General features: G+C 44.0%; 1 protein-coding gene across 1 annotated transcript in view; it reads left to right on the forward strand.

Annotated features, from left to right (window-relative positions):
• The window catches only part of LOC130118211 (CUB and sushi domain-containing protein 3-like), a 473370-nt gene that overhangs the window by 388416 nt on the left and 65744 nt on the right, over nucleotides 1–19210 (forward strand). Inside the window, 4 exon segments of the mRNA XM_056286604.1 lie at nucleotides 411–584; nucleotides 7734–7916; nucleotides 12048–12224; nucleotides 17752–17934. Coding sequence (XP_056142579.1) covers nucleotides 411–584; nucleotides 7734–7916; nucleotides 12048–12224; nucleotides 17752–17934 — 717 coding nt within the window.

The following is a 19210-nucleotide window of genomic DNA, read 5'->3' on the forward strand; positions in this document are numbered from 1 at the left end:
GGATAATAATGAAAAAGAAATGTTGTGTTTGTTTTTTTCTGCCATGAAAACACAAGAGCGCATAAGCTGTTTGCATTTTGTTATCAACTGTATTTATTTTATCCAATCTATTTTTAATGAGCAATATTTGTGACACTAGGGTATTTCTCAACAAGCAAACATTAAAGAATCTTTTATTAAACCCTTAACATTAAGGCACTGAACACTCTAAATGGCTCCTCCCTAAAGCTGAAGTTATGCTTAGAGCCCTTACAGATGCAGCATAAACGAAATTTGCAGCACAGTAGGGTGCATTGTTACTAGAAGGTCCTCACAATTCAGTGTGGTTTTCTTAACACACTGATGTGTTCTGTAGCATGCAGCACACATCTAACCATAATCTCATCTCCGCTACCTCGCTCTCATTTCAGAGGTGGACTGTGGCCACCCGGGCTCCCCTCCCCACGGACTTATGGTTGGTGAGAAGTTTACCGTCGGCTCAACAGTGCACTACTCTTGTTCTGGGGACCATCAGCTCATAGGAGACCCATCACTTACTTGTCAGCTCAATGGACACTGGAGTGCTCCACTCCCCCACTGCTCGGGTACACACACACACACACACACACACACACACACACACACACACACACACACACGAACATTTACAAAGAGAAACACAAACCTACACACACAAGTGCCCACACATTTGCATGTGCACAGATACACACACACACACACACACACACAAACAGAATGTACATGTACACAAAGAGAAACACTAACCTACACACGCACACACAGACCTACACAGCATGGCTCACGGCAGGCATTGCGAGTCTTGCAGAATTTTTTCAAGCAATCCTTATTTGGCATGCAGCTTCAGGACAACAAGAAAGCAGTGTCGTTAAAAGTGGTATTTTTACAACATTTTTCACACTTACAACCACCAGAGAGCTACATTCTTCTCTCTGGACACCTTACCTCTTAGAATTAGACACGTGCAGGCACGCACTGACAGTCACTGCCCACAAAATCTCCTGATACTTAAAGCCGTTTCAGTTTTTAGAACAGGCATTCAATTGGCTCATTTCAGTGCATCAACATTTGGCTGATGAGTGCTAATTGCTTGAACACTGTAACAATGTTGGACCAGTGCCAAAACCCATTCCCATAACCCTTATTGTGATTCCAAAGTGCCCTTAATCTTTCTTTGATTTGACGGTTGAGAGGTATGATTGATGAGCAATGCATCCAAGCCACTGAACGTGTAGGAGCTAATGGCATTGCCTACACGAAATAACAATCAAATGAGTGGGAGAGTTTACCATAGGTATAACCTTCAGTGAAGATTTATGCTCTATGCTTTTACAAATAAAAGGTTTTTACTTTCTCATTTTTCACTGCCGCCCCTATGTGCGTTTAATTTCGGGTACTGCTTGACATTTTCCTGAAAACTAGAGAAAAATGCGAGTCTTCATTTTGCTGAGCTCCAAACTTCATACAGAAATCCCTTCTTCACTCATGCCCCGCATCACACTCAAGCAGTTCTGACTATTTCAGTGTTTTTTTTCTGTACTGTGTGTTCATTCAGTCTGGATTGCAGGCTCACCTGTTCATAAGTGGAGTTGTATGACCGTGGTGTGTTTTTGCATTTTGCTGAACTGGAGAGAGGGTTGTGGATCTGTCGCCAAGAATTATTTCTCTCATTAATCTGCCTTGTATAACTACTGTTTTCAAGCCTGAAATTATAGACTTAAGCCCTATTTGCACGGACTAGTATTACCTGGGGACCTCGTGATTTAGAAATTACCCCCCTACTGCTGTGTTTCGAGCAGCACATTCGCATGGGATAAGCAAAAATCTGTATTTTACTCAAATTTACTGACATTATCCCCCCAGATAAGATTGAAAATAACAAGGATCAGCATAATATTTTCCTCTGTAAACACAACTTTAGAGTCGTTTATATACTTGCTTGCTGGTTGTCCATCGTGCCCGATGATGACCATCTTCTTCTATTTGTGGGTCCTTTGAGGACTCAGATAGCAGAAGATACCTGCGCAGAGATGGTTTTTAAAGTGGCATGGGGGGTGCGCTTCTCCCAACGCCACATGACTTGATTGTAGAGGAGATGGTTCCGATGGCAAGGGGGATCCCTAGACGACCGGCACCTCCACACAACTGCAGGGGGCTGCCGGAAATCCAGTTTTTCGGAAACCGCCTCGAAGCGTACCGCCACAGCTTGCTTTTCTGTTGAGGCAAGCTCCCTTAGCCTTATGTCTTCCCAGACTCACCCACAAGGCAGCGGGGCAGTGGTTGATAGGTGCCAGGGCATGTCCACCAGGGTGGGCCTGCACACCATATCTCTGGGGCCCACTGCTGCTCCGAGATCCCCTGCCAAGTTAGCCTGGGGCCGCAAGACCCCAGTTACCACGTGTGGCCACGGGGAGGCCTGGCAGGAGTCTTGGTGAAGGAGAGGCTATGTACTGGCAAGGGAAGGCTTACACGCTAGGATGCTTCCCTATTCGCCACAAAGGCTAGCCAGTGGCAGTGAGCTAAAAGCAGGAGGGTTGCAAGCAGGTTGGAAGATCAAATGCACTTTCCCTCCAACTACACGCTGCTGCACTAGATGCATCACAACACCCTGTGGGCAACCACACTGCCCACCCACCCACACACACACACATACACACACACACACACACACACACACACACACACACACACACACACACACACACACACACACACACACACACACACACACACACATATAGTCCCCTTTCGAATAGAGCTTACAGCTATAGATTCTGATAAAACCATGTATTTATGTGCTTTTGATGACAAAAGAAATGAGAGGGGTTTTTATAAAGTATGCTTTTGCCTTATCGTCAGCTAGTTCTCCAGAGCAATTTGGCAGCAACCACTGAAATGATTTGATTAGCACCCCACTCTTGAGACAGACGAGCTTCAGTGAAAGTATGGATTTGTATTTTGTCAGGGCTTTTTTTCTCCCATTTATTTTGCATGCTCCTCAATATGTCTGACTGACACCTCTGCTTGACCAACTGGCTCAGCCAATACCAGCTGCTTTTTATAGACCTTATCAAAAATGAATCTTTGAAAATAGCTTCACAACATGAGGTTTAACTGGTTTACTTCATTGTTCAAGTTCAACTTTGTTGTCATATTTATTAAGACTACAATTAAATTATTGTGCTCTGGCTCTTTGCCTTAACACAAGGACAAAGAACACAAAGACACACCACCCCCCCAAAAAAGGACTATGTACACAGTGAATTTATATATTATATACACAATATACAGTACATGATAACAAAACAATATAAGGTGCATATGGGTGTATCAGCTGTTCAGCAACCTGACTGCCTATTGAAAAAAAAACTATTACTGAGGCGGGTGGTGTGTGATCCCCCCCCCTTTTTTTTCTCTCCAATTATACTTGGCCAATTACCCCACTCTTCCAAGCCACCATGGTCACTGCTTCACCCCCTCTGCCAATCCGGGGAGGGCTGCAGACTACCACATGCCTCCTCCAATACATGTGGAGGTGCCAGCTGCTTCTTTTCACCTGACAGTGTGGAGTTTCACCAGGGGGACGCAGCACATGGGAGGATCACACTATTCCCCCCAGTTCCCCCTCTCCCCCAAGTAGGGTTGGGTATCGTTTGGAAATTTTCGGTACCGATACCAAAACCAATATCCCCAATTCGATACGATACCTAAACGATGCTTTTTTTCGATACTGTATATTATGAAAACCTTATAGGATTATCAGCAAACTACTTTTCTATACAGTGAGCGCCACAATTCATTGACATGTGTTATTTTGGTTCTGTACTCTAGCACTTTGAGATTGAAAGGATACAATGACAATGAGGTCAACGTGCAGACTGACATCTTTAATGTATGTTTGCTCACTCTCATTTAGCATTCTTATGCAGGAAGATAAGCATATCTGTCCTTTCTAGCAGGAGACGGCCCCTTTCTTCACTAATTGTGTCCCCAGCTGTTGAGAATGTTTGCTCAACCGGAGTGGAGGATGCTTGGGGACGCAAGTACCTAGCACTATAAAAATGTGTTAGTACCTAACACATTGTTATAACCTAGCATAGCTAACGTTCTATGATGTTACACTAGCTTCATTCCTTTTTTACCTCAGACATACTGCTAACGTTAGAACCAGAAACATTTGACAGAACCGTCCTTACCTGTTTCATCATTGCTAGCAGTGGCACCAGAAGACCCAGTGGCAGTCGTCCCGGAGCTAACATTAATGTTGGCAGCAGCACGGACATTAACGTTATCAAACACAGAGCAGTTGTCCACTCGTAAATTTATGCCACGCGTGATCCGATGTTTCATCATATTCGACGTATTCCCAGACTTGCATTTGATCATCGCTTTGCAGCGGTTGCATTTTACTGTGTCAGGTTTGCTGTTTATTTTTACAAAGTGTAGCCACGCTTTGGAACGCACCTTGTCCATGAGTTTTCAGCTCCAGCCAGTCACGAGACGCACGCGCATACCAAATAGCTTCATGCTGATTTGTCAGTCTGTGTACAACAATGCTGGCAGTGATTGGTTGGCTGCGATAGCATTCACATCGTCTACCGTAAAGTATCGAAATTTGGTACTGTTTTTTCCAACGAGTTTGATACTCGGTAGGACCGGGATATTTCGGTCGGTGCCATATGGGCACCGTTTTCGATAACCAACCCTAACCGAGCAGGCGCCCCGACTGACCAGAGGAGGTGCTAGTGCAGCGACCAGGACACATACCCACATCCGGCTTCCCACCCGCAGACATGGCCAATTGTGTCTGTAGGGACGCCTGACCAAGCCGGAGGTAACACGGGGATTCGAACCAGCGATCCGTATTAGTAGGCAACAGAATACACTGCTACGCTACCCGGATGCCCTGTGGGTGGTGTGTGATTTTTGAAAAAAAAAATTTTTTTAGATGAAAGGTGCAAGAACCGAACATGAGCAGGGTGGCTGGTGTCCTTAATGATGTTTTGGGCTTTCCTTTTGCAGCGAGGCATGTCAATATTGTGAAGTTGTGGTGGTTCCATGTCAGTGATTTTTGCTGCTGTCTTTACAGTCCTTTGCAGCAGACTGCAGTCCTGAGCGGTCTGGTTGCCAAACCACACTGTGATACAGCCTGTCAAGCCACTCTCCATGTCATCGTAATTGCAGTTTTTGAAATAAATATTGTGTGAATTTGGCCAATATGAAACAATGACTGAGTACATTTACGATTTTTTTTCCTTTTGTAAGCGTAGGCTCCCATGTTGTGATTCACAGTATGTGTCAGTATGTGTAATTCACAGTATTTGTACTGATGAAACAATATTACCATTATATAAATCTTTGGTGCGATCTCATCTTGAATTTGCAAGTTTGGTCTGGTGTCCTTATAAATGAAAGAAAATTACAATGACCAACTGTAGCATACAGGAGACATGGAGGAGACATGGTTGATGTCTATAAGCTTGTTCTCAGAATATATGATATCACAGCCGAGCCTGTCATCCACTTCTGGAATAATAGGAATGAGCCAAGACCGAACGCTGTAAAATTATTCCCACTAAAGTTTTTCTCTGAAAAGAGAAAAAACTTCTTTACACTTCCTGCTGTAAAAGCAGGGAATGAACTTCCAGGATGTAGTGCGGGCTCCTTCAGTTAACGCTTTTAAAAATAGATTTGATAAATGCTGGTCAACATAGGATATTTTCTATAATTATAAAGCTGATTTGTGACTATTTGTGAAGGGATTGTTATTTTAAATAAGTATATTGTGGCATTGTTTTGTTGAATTGTTCGTTTCTTTTTAATTGTAGTCTGGTGTGGAGGATTTATATCCTGTACCAGAAAATTTTCAATAAATTTGATAGAAAAAAAAAAGCTATTGGAATACTCAAAATGTAAAGAGAAGAATAAAAAGTGCCATTTTGATTTAGGAGATCAGAGACACGGAAATAATTTTCCATAACAAAGAGAGTCTGTTGAACTGGCATTAATTCAGATTCACACCAAATCCTCTACCATCCCAATTAATGAGATTACAGCTGTCATTGTGCATGGTGAGCTGGGCCGCTGCACCTTAGCAGGGGAGACTAATCAAGTACCTGCTGCTGCTGCTGCGAGACACAGCCATGCAGGCACGTGTGTGTACTGCAGACTCACAGACACAAAGACAGCCACATGCACCCTGACGCACACCATCCACAGTCAGGGGCAGTAGATGTAATGGTATGCTGGTCTCACTCTTTCACTTATTTCTCTCTCCCTTTCTCTCTCTCTCTCTTTCTCTCTCTCGCTCTCTCTCTCTCTCTCTCACACACACACACACACACACACACACACACACACACGCATGCATGCAAACTCCTCTGAGCCCTTGACCTTAGTCATCCTCTAGTCTATACACATGTGGGCATATATGTAGTAGTAGATATGAGCTTTGTGTTTGTGCAGCAGGGCTTTGTCACAAGTCCAATATTCCTGTGGATGTTTGCTCTTTTCTGTGACAGCAAACACGGGGGAAGATGCAAAGTGTGTGCACAGTTCATGCAGCACGATCGCATAACCAATAAAGTCCAGACCACGAATACAGTACAGACAAGAGCAAGGGAAGATTGGGGACCATGGATGCGCGTCCACATATACACACACACACACACACACACACACACACACACACACACACACACGTCAACTTTCTCTCTCACCGGTCCTCCCTGTCTCTCTCTAATGTTTCTACATACTTTGTCTTATGAGCTTTTTTTTTCAAAGACATTTTTCTCTCTTTTTGTTCTACCCACTGGTTCCATCTCTCTGAGAGCTGTAGCTGAAGCAGTGATGGAAGTGGTTCATATGTGTTTCTCCAAGGGATGTCCCTTATGAATACCCTACCCACTACGTACCACCACCACCACCACCACTTCTATCCTGAACCCCCAGTATCTAATCCAACTCACACCCCTCCGTGCTGCGCTTGGCGTACACTTCATCACAATATAAAATGTTAAGTAGCTGCAGTATAGCTCAGGCGTCATCATCCTCATCTCTTTCTTGTTTCCCGCACTTTAGAAAGGGAGCATGACCCATTGTATCTCTTTTTATTTATTTATTCGTTTATTTTGGCTTCTATTGGCTGGAGGTAACGGATGAGGAGATGAGATGTCAATTGCGAAGTGGAATCACTGCATGTCTTTTTGTGATGTTAACTGCAAAATGTGCAAGACGGATTTTGTGACACACTGAAAGCGCCATCTGCATCCCTCAGCAGAGGAAGAAATGCAGGAGAGATAATTGGGGATAACAGAAAAGGATACGGCGCTGGTGGTCGAACCCTATATGTCACATCTCATAAATGCACCTGCTTGCTTTTTAGTGCTCTTTCCCCACTGCTTTTATAGACTGAATGCTGTCTGTGTCAAAGCAGTGAAAAGTGTCAGTCCTTCAGGTGGTCAGCTTGGTCACAAATGCTCACTGGTGCATTGTGTGTTTTACAGCCACCTCCTGGAGGACTTAAAAGACGGAGGGTTCAGGTGTAGGTCCTCTCTCTGTCGTTTCTCTGTGTGACAGACAGGAGCTTTGCCTTGTAAGTCACCTCTGTCCGATGCTAAAAGGACTTATCTGTGAACACATGGAGGGACAAGAAAGAGCGCGCCATCCTCCGTTTTCCCGTCTTCATTGCTTTGTCCATTTATCTCCTGCTGCAGGTGACGTGGCAGTTGCCTGCGGGGACCCTGGCATACCTGCTCACGCCAGCAGAGAGGCAGGGAACTTCAAGGTGCGCAGCAAAGTGCGTTTCACCTGCACAGTGGGCCACACGCTGTACGGCTCGGCGGAGAGGATCTGCTTCCCCAACGGGACCTGGTCGGGACGGCAGCCTTTCTGCAAACGTGAGGAAATCTCTGACCTTGTCTCTGAAATGAAGTGTGTCTGACAATAGGGAACAGAAGCAGGATGGGTTCCAAGAGGCGGAGGTACACCCAAGCAGAATAAGAGTTTTGTGACCAGTTGCTGTCTTCTGCACATACACACTCGCATACACACACCTGCGTGACACAACCAAATGTACTGTGCCAGATAAACCCCAAATATGCATACAAAAATACACCTAAACATGTATTATTGTAACAGTAGCACATCTAAAAACCATCCATCCATGAGGCCATGCAAATACATACACAAACAAAGACTCACAAACAGCTCTCCACCAGATGGACAAGTACCTTTTTGCTGCAGTCTGGTACTTTCTGCCAGGACATGGTGCTGTGACTGGCTTCCAAATCTAGACAAAAAAAAAAAAAATCAATTAATTCCAGTGACCCAAAGCCAAGTTCTGTTTTGGATTCTGATAAATGCATCATTGTGGATTTTGAAGATATTAGTTCATAGAGAGCCCACTCTACATGGTGCATAAATTACCCCAGGTGTCAACCGGATATTGAGGCAAATGTTTAACTGCTTCTGCTCCCCTCTACATACTGTCTATTAGCTGAGGGCTTGACGCCAGGTCGTATTGAAGACGGTAGACAAATGCACCAGACACTCTTTCTTACCTTCCCTCCTTTATCTGGTCTTTGTTTTTGGTTTCTTTCTTTCTGTCTTTCCCTTTCTTTCTCTCTACTCTTTTCTCTGCCCCCCCTCCCCCTTTTCTCCCCCTCTCTTGCTTCCTCTCCAACCAGCCACTCTTTCTCCATCCATCTCTTTGAATGCTCCCGGTCATATGTCCCCCACTGTCTTCCTCTCTCCATCGATTTATCCACCTATCTGTCTATTTCTCTCCATTCTACCACTGAACTGCTGATTTAAAGATTGTTTTAGCTCTTGGTGCATCCCAGGAGAGAGCGGTGGAGGATTCACTGGAGCCTGAACAAGTTTCCTCACCGTCTGTCTATGATCTAAAGGCCCGTCTACTGTTAAAGCTCATCCATCCATTATTCTCAACCTTTTACAGTCTCTGGAAAACAGTCAGTGTGGAGATTCAGCCCATGATACAGCCGAGGACTTTAGCAGTACTTTGTGTGTGTGTCTGTCATCATGATTGTCATGAATTATTAAATGGTAGAGTGAAATAGCTTAAACACTTCATCTGTACTGTTCGTGTGTGTTTGAGTGTTCACGATTGAGTCCTAATGCCTTTATGGAAGTCTGTCTCTTATTAAAATCACTATTTTGAATTTTCCAGGCAATTAGATGATTGAGGGGATAAATCAGGCGTCCGGGTAGCGTAGCGGTCTATTCCGTTGCCTACCAACATGGGGTTCAGTGGTTCGAATCCCTGTGTTACCTCCGGCTTGGTCGGGCATCCCTACAGACACAAGTGGCCGTGTCTGCAGGTAGAAAGCCAGATGTGGATATGTGTCTTGGTCGCTGCACTAGCGCCTCCTCTGGTCGGCCGGGGCGCCTGTTCTCCGGGGAGGGGGAACTGGGGGGAATAGCGTGATCCTCCCACATGCTACATCCCCCTAGCGAAACTCTTCACTGTTAGGTGAAAAGAAGCGGCCGGCAACTCCACATGTATTTGAGGAGGCATGTGGTAGTCTGCAGCCCTCCCCGGATCGGCAAAGGGGATGGAGCAGCGACTGGGATGGCTCGGAGAGTGGGGTAATTGGCCAAATGCGATTTGGGAGGAAAAAGGGGGGGGGGGTCCCACCCAAAAAAAATAAATTGAGGGGATAAATTAGTGTAGTAATGATACATGATTTCATGGTGAGGAAAACACTTGAGACAAATCCAACCCTTTTTTCTTTTGTTTTTGGTAAAAATTGGGATAAAATGGTTTCTGTGGGTGGACTATTCCAGGAACACTGAAAAGCCTACAGTTGGCATCAGAATGTATTTCAAAGCGGCGTCAGCAATCGAATATCTAATATTTTCCTCCTCCCGCAGAGTTTGTACATGTATTGAATCCCCCTCCCCCATGTCTCAATTATTAGGAGGAGTATCACAAAGCTGATTTTGTTTTTTATTCTTGGACAGTTCCTCAAGGATCACAGTGTTTTTCTTACCGAAGTCCTAAACAGATTATAGGTGTCCCTGAGATCACACTGAATTTAGATTTTTTACATGTTCAGTGATTCTGCATCCATCACCTTCATTCTGTGAGGTTGTACATTTAGTACAATTAAAAATCTAAGTGAGACTAGGTTAAAATCTGTTTTACTTATGACTCAAATCTTTTTGAGCCTGGGAGTATTATAATGCGGTGCAGCTCACACAAGTACAAAACACACCTTGTGAACATTAGCAGTTTGGCATTTTGCTGCTGGGTAGGGAGGTTTTAAAAATAGCTGCACTATATGAGGGAACACCCCTTGAATGTGTTATAGTTGCAGTAATTTACAGTTGCCATTCTATTCCATCCACATCCAATTCATAAACTGTACGGTGCAACTGAATGCATTCCCATCAGGGTTATTGCAGACATAGCTTCACCTACTCGCCTTCTGTACTTCATTGGCCTTCATAACATAAGCATCCAGATCAGTTTTTATCATTGATTAATTAATTAATTTTATTATGTTCCGTTTATCTGTTCTGAGAAGCACTTTGTAACCTTATTTAGAAAAGTGCTATATAAATAAAGTTTATTATTATTATCATCATCATCATCATCACAGGGTCACACACAAATGCTACCCTAGTAATGCCTTCCAGCTGTGCATTTTTTTACCCAGAATTCTGTTTGTTTGTTCTTATTTTGTGTGCTTGTTATCTTTGTGTTTCATGTCGGTGTCATCACTTCATTCCTTTCCCAAGTCTTATTTAATGCCAGTGTGTGACAAAGCACTTAGATACGCTTAACACTGTCAGTAAATCCAACCTTTTTGTATATACTGTACTGTATATTATACAAATACTGGTACACTCTGTCATGTCCATCTACCTCAGGCATGTGTGTAAGTAACCTGCTAACATCTATTTCAGCATCTCTGATATATTCTCTGCACCACTGCACTTTATCACCTCTTGTTTCGCCTGTATAAGACAATCCTTGTGTATATATCTGAAGATTGTTGTATTGTTATTCTATGTTAAGTACACTGAGGGGCCATGAAACCGGAGTCACATGGGGGACTCCGGTCATGGCCATGGCTACATGGCCAATAAACATGATTCTGGTTCTGATAAAATTTCCAGGTTACCAGGTTTTGTTGACTCCATGGTAGTAAACTTGTAAGTTTTTATGAGCAGGTTTAATTTATTTGTAGCTTATGAGTGATGGCCTCTTTTGATGGCGGGCTGTTCCACGGTATTAATTTTTTTAACCCATTCCTTTGTACGTTTAGCTGTATGATTTGGATCATTCTCCTGTCAGAACTTGAAACTTAACCCCAAATGCAAATCTCTTGACTCTAAAATCCGCTTGTATTTGGCCCAATCCATCTTCCCCTTGATGTAGCAAATCCACAGCATGCTACCATGGTTCATGGTTGGGATGTTGTTGCTTGGGTGTTTGCTTATTTGATTTGTGTCAAACATAGTGCTTTGCTTTTAGGCCAAAGAACTCAGATTTAGTCTCATCAGACCAAAGCAAATTCTTCCTGAAGGTTCAAAGCTTTTGTGGCCCTAAGTTGAATCATTCTATAAAATGAGTCAATGAATCAAAGTTACATCGATCAGTGCCTTTGTGCACAGTTCATAAAAGCAGAAGAATGGCCTCCTGCATCCCCCTGGCATAAGGACATGCACGCATAATGGTGAATTCAGACTCGAGCCCATAATTCTTATTTACTCTTCTCAGGAGATTTCCTCTGAGTATTTAGTGGCTGCAGATATCCATTATTTTACGCACGCAGAAAAACTAATTCATTCCATAAATCTTTAATGTGTTAATACATAAAGTATTGAAGAAAAATATTCTCAGATCATCTTGTGACTCATGCAAATCATCCTGGTGTCAACTGAGGGCTCCTGTACCCTCAGATTGTGAATCACTGATATGGACAATAGAAAGTCCATTACTATTTTACATCTCTTACCTTCACCTCCTGTTTTTTTCCCCCCCCTCACTTAAATTGCAGCGGTGCAGTGCGGGAACCCAGGGACACCTGCTCATGGTCGTATATCCCGTGTCGACGGCACAACCTTCTCCCACTCCATTGTGTATTCCTGCATGGAGGGCTATTTCCTTTCTGGGTCACCCACGCGGCAATGTCTGGCCAACGGCACGTGGTCCGGCACAGCTCCAAACTGCACATGTAAGCATTGTACTGACACAAAGTGATGGAAACGGCAGCAGTCTTACTTGCTGTGTTGTAGCTGTAGCACACCTGTAATAGTTGGCTGATGTCCAGTTTTTTTTTTTATTGTAGAATAAAAATAATAACCAGGCAATGTCCCTGCACTGTCACAAAAATGGTGTAATGAGCAATCTGTGAGTAATGGAATATTCTCAGGCGCAGCACCAAATTGTGCTATAAATCCAGGAATGGAACAGAAGAGAATGGATGTTGCCTAGTTTATCGCATTTAGCTCAGTCACAGTTACACCCACAAAGGCAGTCATAGAATTTGTTGTCGTGCTCAGAAATAGAATAGAGAAATAGGCTATGAAATTAGGGCAGAATAGAATAGGTACTCCCTGGTGTATTTTGTTATGGTGCACCCACAATAGAATATGATTCATCCCAAGAGTGAGCAGTTTGGGGAACAATGGCACGTGGTCTGATGTGGCCTCAAACTGTGACGGCAAGTGTTGAAAGTGCCATAGCTTCTATCAGCCACGGCATTGTTCTTGTACTCTGCATGGCGCTCTATCAGTGAAGTGAACACATGCTTTTTCATGCTGATAAACTTCTGCGAAGCGAATTAAGTCAAACAGAACGGGAGAAGAGTCAGCTCCCTGTCTCTGCCAGGAGCAGAGGCTCTGAGTGATCAACCGCGGTGGTAAAATAGCGGATAAGACTTCAAATGGCACATAACTCTCTCAGAGCCTCTTCTGTCTGCTAGACGTCAAAACTGTCAGGCAGCGTTTTTATCGTGTGGGTCCCAGCAGATGAGCCGTGCAGTAATCAAGAAATACACTCATTTTGCACTGGGATAACCACTGAAATAATACTACATATTGTTTTATTTATTTTTTACTTCTTCTCTTTCTTCTTTGTGATTACCACGATATTTTCTTGACCTCTTTCTTGTTTCTCTGTGTTGGTTATTGAATCATAAATACAAAAAAAAAAAAAAAAGACGGTTTGGAAATCATTTCAATCAGTCTCTGGAAAGATGTAAAAAAACGATGTGTCCATAATAAATAAATTATAAGATATATAAAGAGAGAGGGCGGGAGAGAAATTGCATTTGAGTCACTGAATAGTGGTGACCAGACATGCAGAAACCCGCCTGTCTCTCCAGCCTGCTCATTACCAACCTGATGGTTGCTACCCTCCTCCTCCAACCCTTTGATGTAGCTATCGCTTCACATTACATTTTAGTGACCGGTTCAGGGACACCAACTCTTTAGATGCCAAAATTGGCTCATTATGCCTCCATTAGGGAGGCAATCATTTTCACGGTTCATGGGTTATCGATCATGTAGGTTACCAGATCAAAGTCAAGGCAGTATTCTCAAAGACAGCGAAAGTTTACTTGGACGTCAATAAATGGTCGACATACAAACTTTACAGTGCATGTAAGGGCATCATACCCACGGATCATTGTGCAATTTCTCTCATCATTCACTGGATAGGATGCCCTTACACAGCATGTAAGGGCATCCTATCCAGTGAACGATGAGAGAAACTCTGAAGTTAACTAAATCATAAGCTGCAACTTACACAACCAGAATGCTATTCACATGGGGCATCCAGGTGGCGTGGTGATCTATTCTGTTGCCTACCAATACAGAGATCGCCAGTTCAAATCCCCATCTTACCTCCGGCTTGGTTGCGCATCCCTACAGACACAATTGGCTGTGTCTGCGGGTGGGAAGCAGGATGTGGGTAAGTGTCCTGGTTGCTGCACTAGCGCCTCCTCTGGTCAGTCGGGGTGGCTGTTTGGGGGATAGCGTGATCCTCCCACGCACTACGTCCCCCTGGCGAAACTCCTCTATGTCAGGTGTAAAGAAGCAGCTGGCGACTCCACATGTATCGGAGGAAGCATGTGGTAGTCTGCAGCCCTCCCCAGATTGGCAGAGGGGGTGTAGCAGTGACCAGGGCAACTCGGAAGAGTGGGGTAATTGGACGGGTACAATTGGGGAGAAAAGGGGGGAAAATGTAAAAAAAAAAAAAGAATGCTATTCACAAAAACTATTTGCCAAAGCATTTGCATTAGTCCGGTTGTTGTTTTTTGGGGGTTTTTTCCTCTTGTATTCCTTTGTTCCTTGCCTCTCTCTCTCTCTCTCTCTCTCTCTCTCTCTCTCTCTCTCTCTCTCTCTCTCTCTCTCTCTCTCTCTCTCTCTCTCTCTCCTACCGATCATGTGCTGTGGATCTTGCAAAGGAATCCTTGCTAGCTGACAAATATTTCAGCTGTCGGTATCCTGCATAGCTTGAACACCAACAGAGTGGTTTGTGATCTCCTAAAAAGGATGAGGTGATGGGCAGCAGGGAGGATGAGATCAGATACAGAATTTGAGGCAAAGTGCCAGTGAGAAAGCTGTTCAGTTTAGTTGATTATGGAAGTCATGCAGCCTCTCTTCATTGTGCTGTCTGACTGGGATGTTGGAAAGAGCTTTGCTCCGCCCTACTGTACAGACAGGCGGGCTTGGACATACGTGCATGCTGCACACACACAAAACACTCTCTCTCCCTGTCTCTTTCTTTCTTTGTTTCTGTCTCGGGTCTTTGTTGCTTGCTTGTTTGAGCCTCTTGAGATAGCTTTAATTGATACTGATTGAAATTTTCATCAGTTGTCTTTTATTCATACAAACTGCTTCTTAGCTGCGGCTTAGAGAGACACACCATGCTTAATTCAAGCTAATGTGTTTGGTTGTAAGGCTGTGCCCTACTGGTCAAAGTGAATCTCCGGCTTCTGAGGTTGCAGACACAGGCTCACGCATACAAGGCTGCAGAGACAGCGGGCTTTATGAGCTTCCATCTCCTGTCACTGTCATAATTCAAGTGCCGCCAACTGAGACGGGCAAAAAGCATCAGTCAGCGTAGTCACACCTCCCCAGACACTTCTGGATCTTGCTGTGATATACCCCTTTGGTGGAAAAGAAAACTCAAGTGCAGTCCTAATAGATGATCTCTATGAAAGGCATATCAAGCACTCTATTGTATATGTACATGCATTTAGATGTTTGCACGTACAATAAAATGAATCTGACCGGATAAGTTTCTAATGAGATACAGTATAAATGTTTAATGCTTTTTTTATAGTAATTCAGTTTTAGAAATGAAATATAAATTGAAATTTAGGAGAATGATATTCTCATATATATATATATATATATATATATATATATATATATGTGTGTGTGTGTGTGTGTGTGTGTGTGTGTGTGCAAACTTTCTGTAGAAGTCTGACTGTTTTACCCCAAAATGTAGCGATGGATGGCACTAAGTTCAAGGCAGTCACTCTTTCTGGTAATGTGAATGACAGTTTCCACTGTTGTGGGTGGCAATACCTTCAATAATCTCCACTCTGATAACACCAGTTTATCAACTCTATTGATGTCTCATTTCAGTTTGGTGTGAGGGGGTCTTGGAGGTGCAGTTGATGCTGTTGAGAGCAGAGCCGAGGAGAGGTCACGCAGCACTGTGATGCACCAATGTTAAGGGCTAGCATATCAGATGTGTTATTGCCAAGCCTCAAATCCTCTTTCCTGTCTGTGGGGATGTTGGGTCGAACTTCAGCCTTTCAAATCTGTTCACAGTTCCTGAAGGTACTTCCATGTTGAAGACAAAGTAGATGGCGAAAAACGTTTCCTTTTTTTCAGCCTCTTTGGAGCTCTGATTACCTTCTCAAGTCTATGTGACAACTCCATCCATCCATCCAGTATCCAAGCCGCTTATCCCAATCGGGGTTGCGGGATGCTGGAACCTATCCCAGCTGTCACTGGGCGGCAGTTGAGGAGACACCCTGGACAGGCTGCCAGGCCATCACAGGCTGACACATTCACACCTAGGGACAATTTAGTATGGTCGATTCACCTGATCTACGTGTCTTTGGAAGGAAACCGGAGCACCTGGAGGAAACCCACGCCGACATGGGGAGAACATGCAAACTCCACACAGAGGATCACCCAGGATGACCCCCAAGGTTGGACTACCCCGGGATTCGAACCCAGGACCTTCTTACTGTGAGGCAACTGCGCTAACCACTGCGCCACCGTGCCGCCACTGTATGACAACTCGAGAGTCTTTATTCCCACTGCTGTACGTGTCCGCTTTTGCCCGAGAAAGCTGTTTGAGTTATAATTTAAACCAGTTCTTTGTCAATGTTGTATTGAATATTGGTCTTTGTGGGAATGCAGTGGTGTTTACTAAAGCTAATGGATGATGACACGGTATCCGTGTATATATACTGGCTGTTTAGCACATCTCTAAAACCACTGCAGTCTGTGGATTTAGAGCGGTTCTGTAGCTTTGCTGCAGCTCACCAAGTCCATATGTTCACATGTGACAATAGGGTTTGTAGAGCTGGGATACTCCCTATGCATATCCGCAAGGATGGGACCATGGTGCGGTCCAAGTGTCCTAAAGCTGCTTACAGAGTAGAGCAATTTAAATGTGTGATTGTATATTAACATTGTTTGAGCATTCTGCTCTCTCTGATGGTACACATAATTTGCTGCCTCTATTCAGGGACTTCTTGATTCAAGTTTGCTTTGTTGAAGCCTCATAAAATGATGAGATGAGAGTCAGGATTCTCCCTTTCCATCTGGATTATCTGTTTGGCCAGCTGCTGCTGCACCATTTACACAGGTTTGTGGCTGTGTGTGGACATTACCAGGAAAAAAAAAAAAGGCAAATTCCAAGGTAAAGTAGAGCTTTTTAGATTTAATGAAGAAATATTTCCGGCCGGGGAGACCATGGTTTCAGCAGCAGTGTGACAGGATTTCACCGGCCTTCATTAACTTGGAAGAGGATTGCCTCCTCTTGATTTTCCTGATAGGTTCATTTTCTGGCCTGACCTTCTATAGATCTGAAAGGCAGGAAATGGCAACATGTTTTTTTAAATCAATTCCTGCTGCCAGGTCTCACTGAAACAAAAGGTGGATTAGAAAGTAATTTTTTGACTTGATCAGTAGTCATGGGTTGTTCAGTGGCAGAGGAGATTTGCAAGAAATTTTCTCCTGGGGGACGTGCATGCGGTCTCTGGGGAAACACAAGGGCTTTGGTTGCTCATTTTTCTCCCCCTCTGCACTTCACAACCCAGGACAAACTTGCTGTACCTTTGCTCAAGATATCTGAGATATAATTTACACAATATGTGATACTATATACTGTATGTATAAATAATCAAAAATGTACTTCTGAACGGTCAGATTAGATGCAACATGAGGTTTTACCTTTGAGGAGCCTTTAGGATGAAAATGCACATATATAGACAGACATTGAGCAGAATGCTTCCAGCGAACACCAGATTTCAAGAGATATTGAAAGTAACAGCAATTTTAATTAGGTAGGGTAATGTACATGCAAGATTTTGTTGCTTACATCCAGCTGCATTTAAGAAAAGTGATAACTTTTTTTTCGGTGTTTCTCCTAAAATGGCTGCTTTATAAACCACCCTTTTGACGATGATTTCTGAGACCTCTACCTCAATTTGCTACCACTCTTGACAGTGATTACCTGTGGCGACCCGGGTGTCCCAGCTAACGGGCTTCGGTTTGGTGATGACATCACCGTCGGCCAGAACGTGACTTTTTCGTGTCAGCCAGGGTACAGGATGATATGGGCCGATAGCACTGTCACAAGGACTTGCACCAGCAATGGCACCTGGACTGGCACTATGCCATCATGCCAAGGTAAGAAAGACCCTCGCCACTCTCTCTCTCTCTCACACACACACAAACCCACACATACTCACACACATATATAGAGGCACATTTGCACATACATGTGTGGCAGCAGAGTCGACCTTGATAAGCGTCAAACCTTAATGTAACAACCTTGGCAAGCATGCACCATCACAGACCATGCAAAGCATGTACATAAACAGCATGAAATGTAATGAGATTAGTCTGCAAGGTGACACAGGGAAATATCCTTTGTGCTCACACGCTGTCACAGTATGTTTAGTGTGCTGATGTCTCTTACAAGACATACAACCACAGGGTCCACAAGACATACTACCAGCATGCGTACAAATGCTCACACAATACCCACAAGCAGGCATGCAGTCTCTCACACACACACACACACACACACACACACACACACACACACACACACACACACACACACACACACACATCTATAAAATATATCAATTCAGCACCTGATTTGTTAAATTATGGTGTCCACCGAGCCGTGACGGAGAGCTAAATGATGATAAGTATTATGTCTTCATGACAAGAGATAATATTGCTTAGCTGGGTCCGAAGGAGGTGATGGCGATGGTGGTGGTGGGACATGTGTGCAGTAAAGTTTCAGAGCCCTTGATCGAGGACATTCACAAGGATTTCACCCACACACTTATAAACAGAGGCACCTGTGGTGGCGTCGGGCCAGGGCTTTAAGTTCCTCTGACATCTGATGATGGATGGCTAGCAGCTCTTCTTCATCCTGCTCCAAGGATCTCACTAATTGTGCTCAACCGGTTAATCGTGGCCTCTTCACAGTCTCTCCACTCCAAGTGTGTACTCTGTGGGCATGATTAACACCAAAGTTAAAAAGTGTACAAAGAGGAAGTAGTTGTTGTTCACCTATAAACCCTACAGAGGGCCGTGATTTATGATGCTTGAGCGCAGGCACAGATTAGCATATCTGGCATTGGAACACGAAAAGTAAGCATTTACAGGGAAGATTAAAGTCTTCCATGAATGGAGCCAGGGGACGCCGGCGTAGGGAGAAGCCCACAAGACAGCGGCCCAGGCTGCAGCTGCTGTTGCAGAGAGGAGAGCTGGGGGTTTTATTTGCTTATTGAGAGATGGTAAAGGAGGTGATCCAGGTGGTGGAGGTAGTGAATGAAGGATGAGAGACAAACAGACAGACACAATAATAGATAATGACATCTCAACATGGGGAGAGGCTAACGGAACCAGGCAGACTACAGCAGAGATGGCAGCGAGATGGGGTTAG

This window comes from Lampris incognitus, chromosome 9, assembly GCF_029633865.1.
Source record: "Lampris incognitus isolate fLamInc1 chromosome 9, fLamInc1.hap2, whole genome shotgun sequence".
In the NCBI taxonomy this organism is placed as follows: Eukaryota; Metazoa; Chordata; class Actinopteri; order Lampriformes; family Lampridae; genus Lampris; species Lampris incognitus.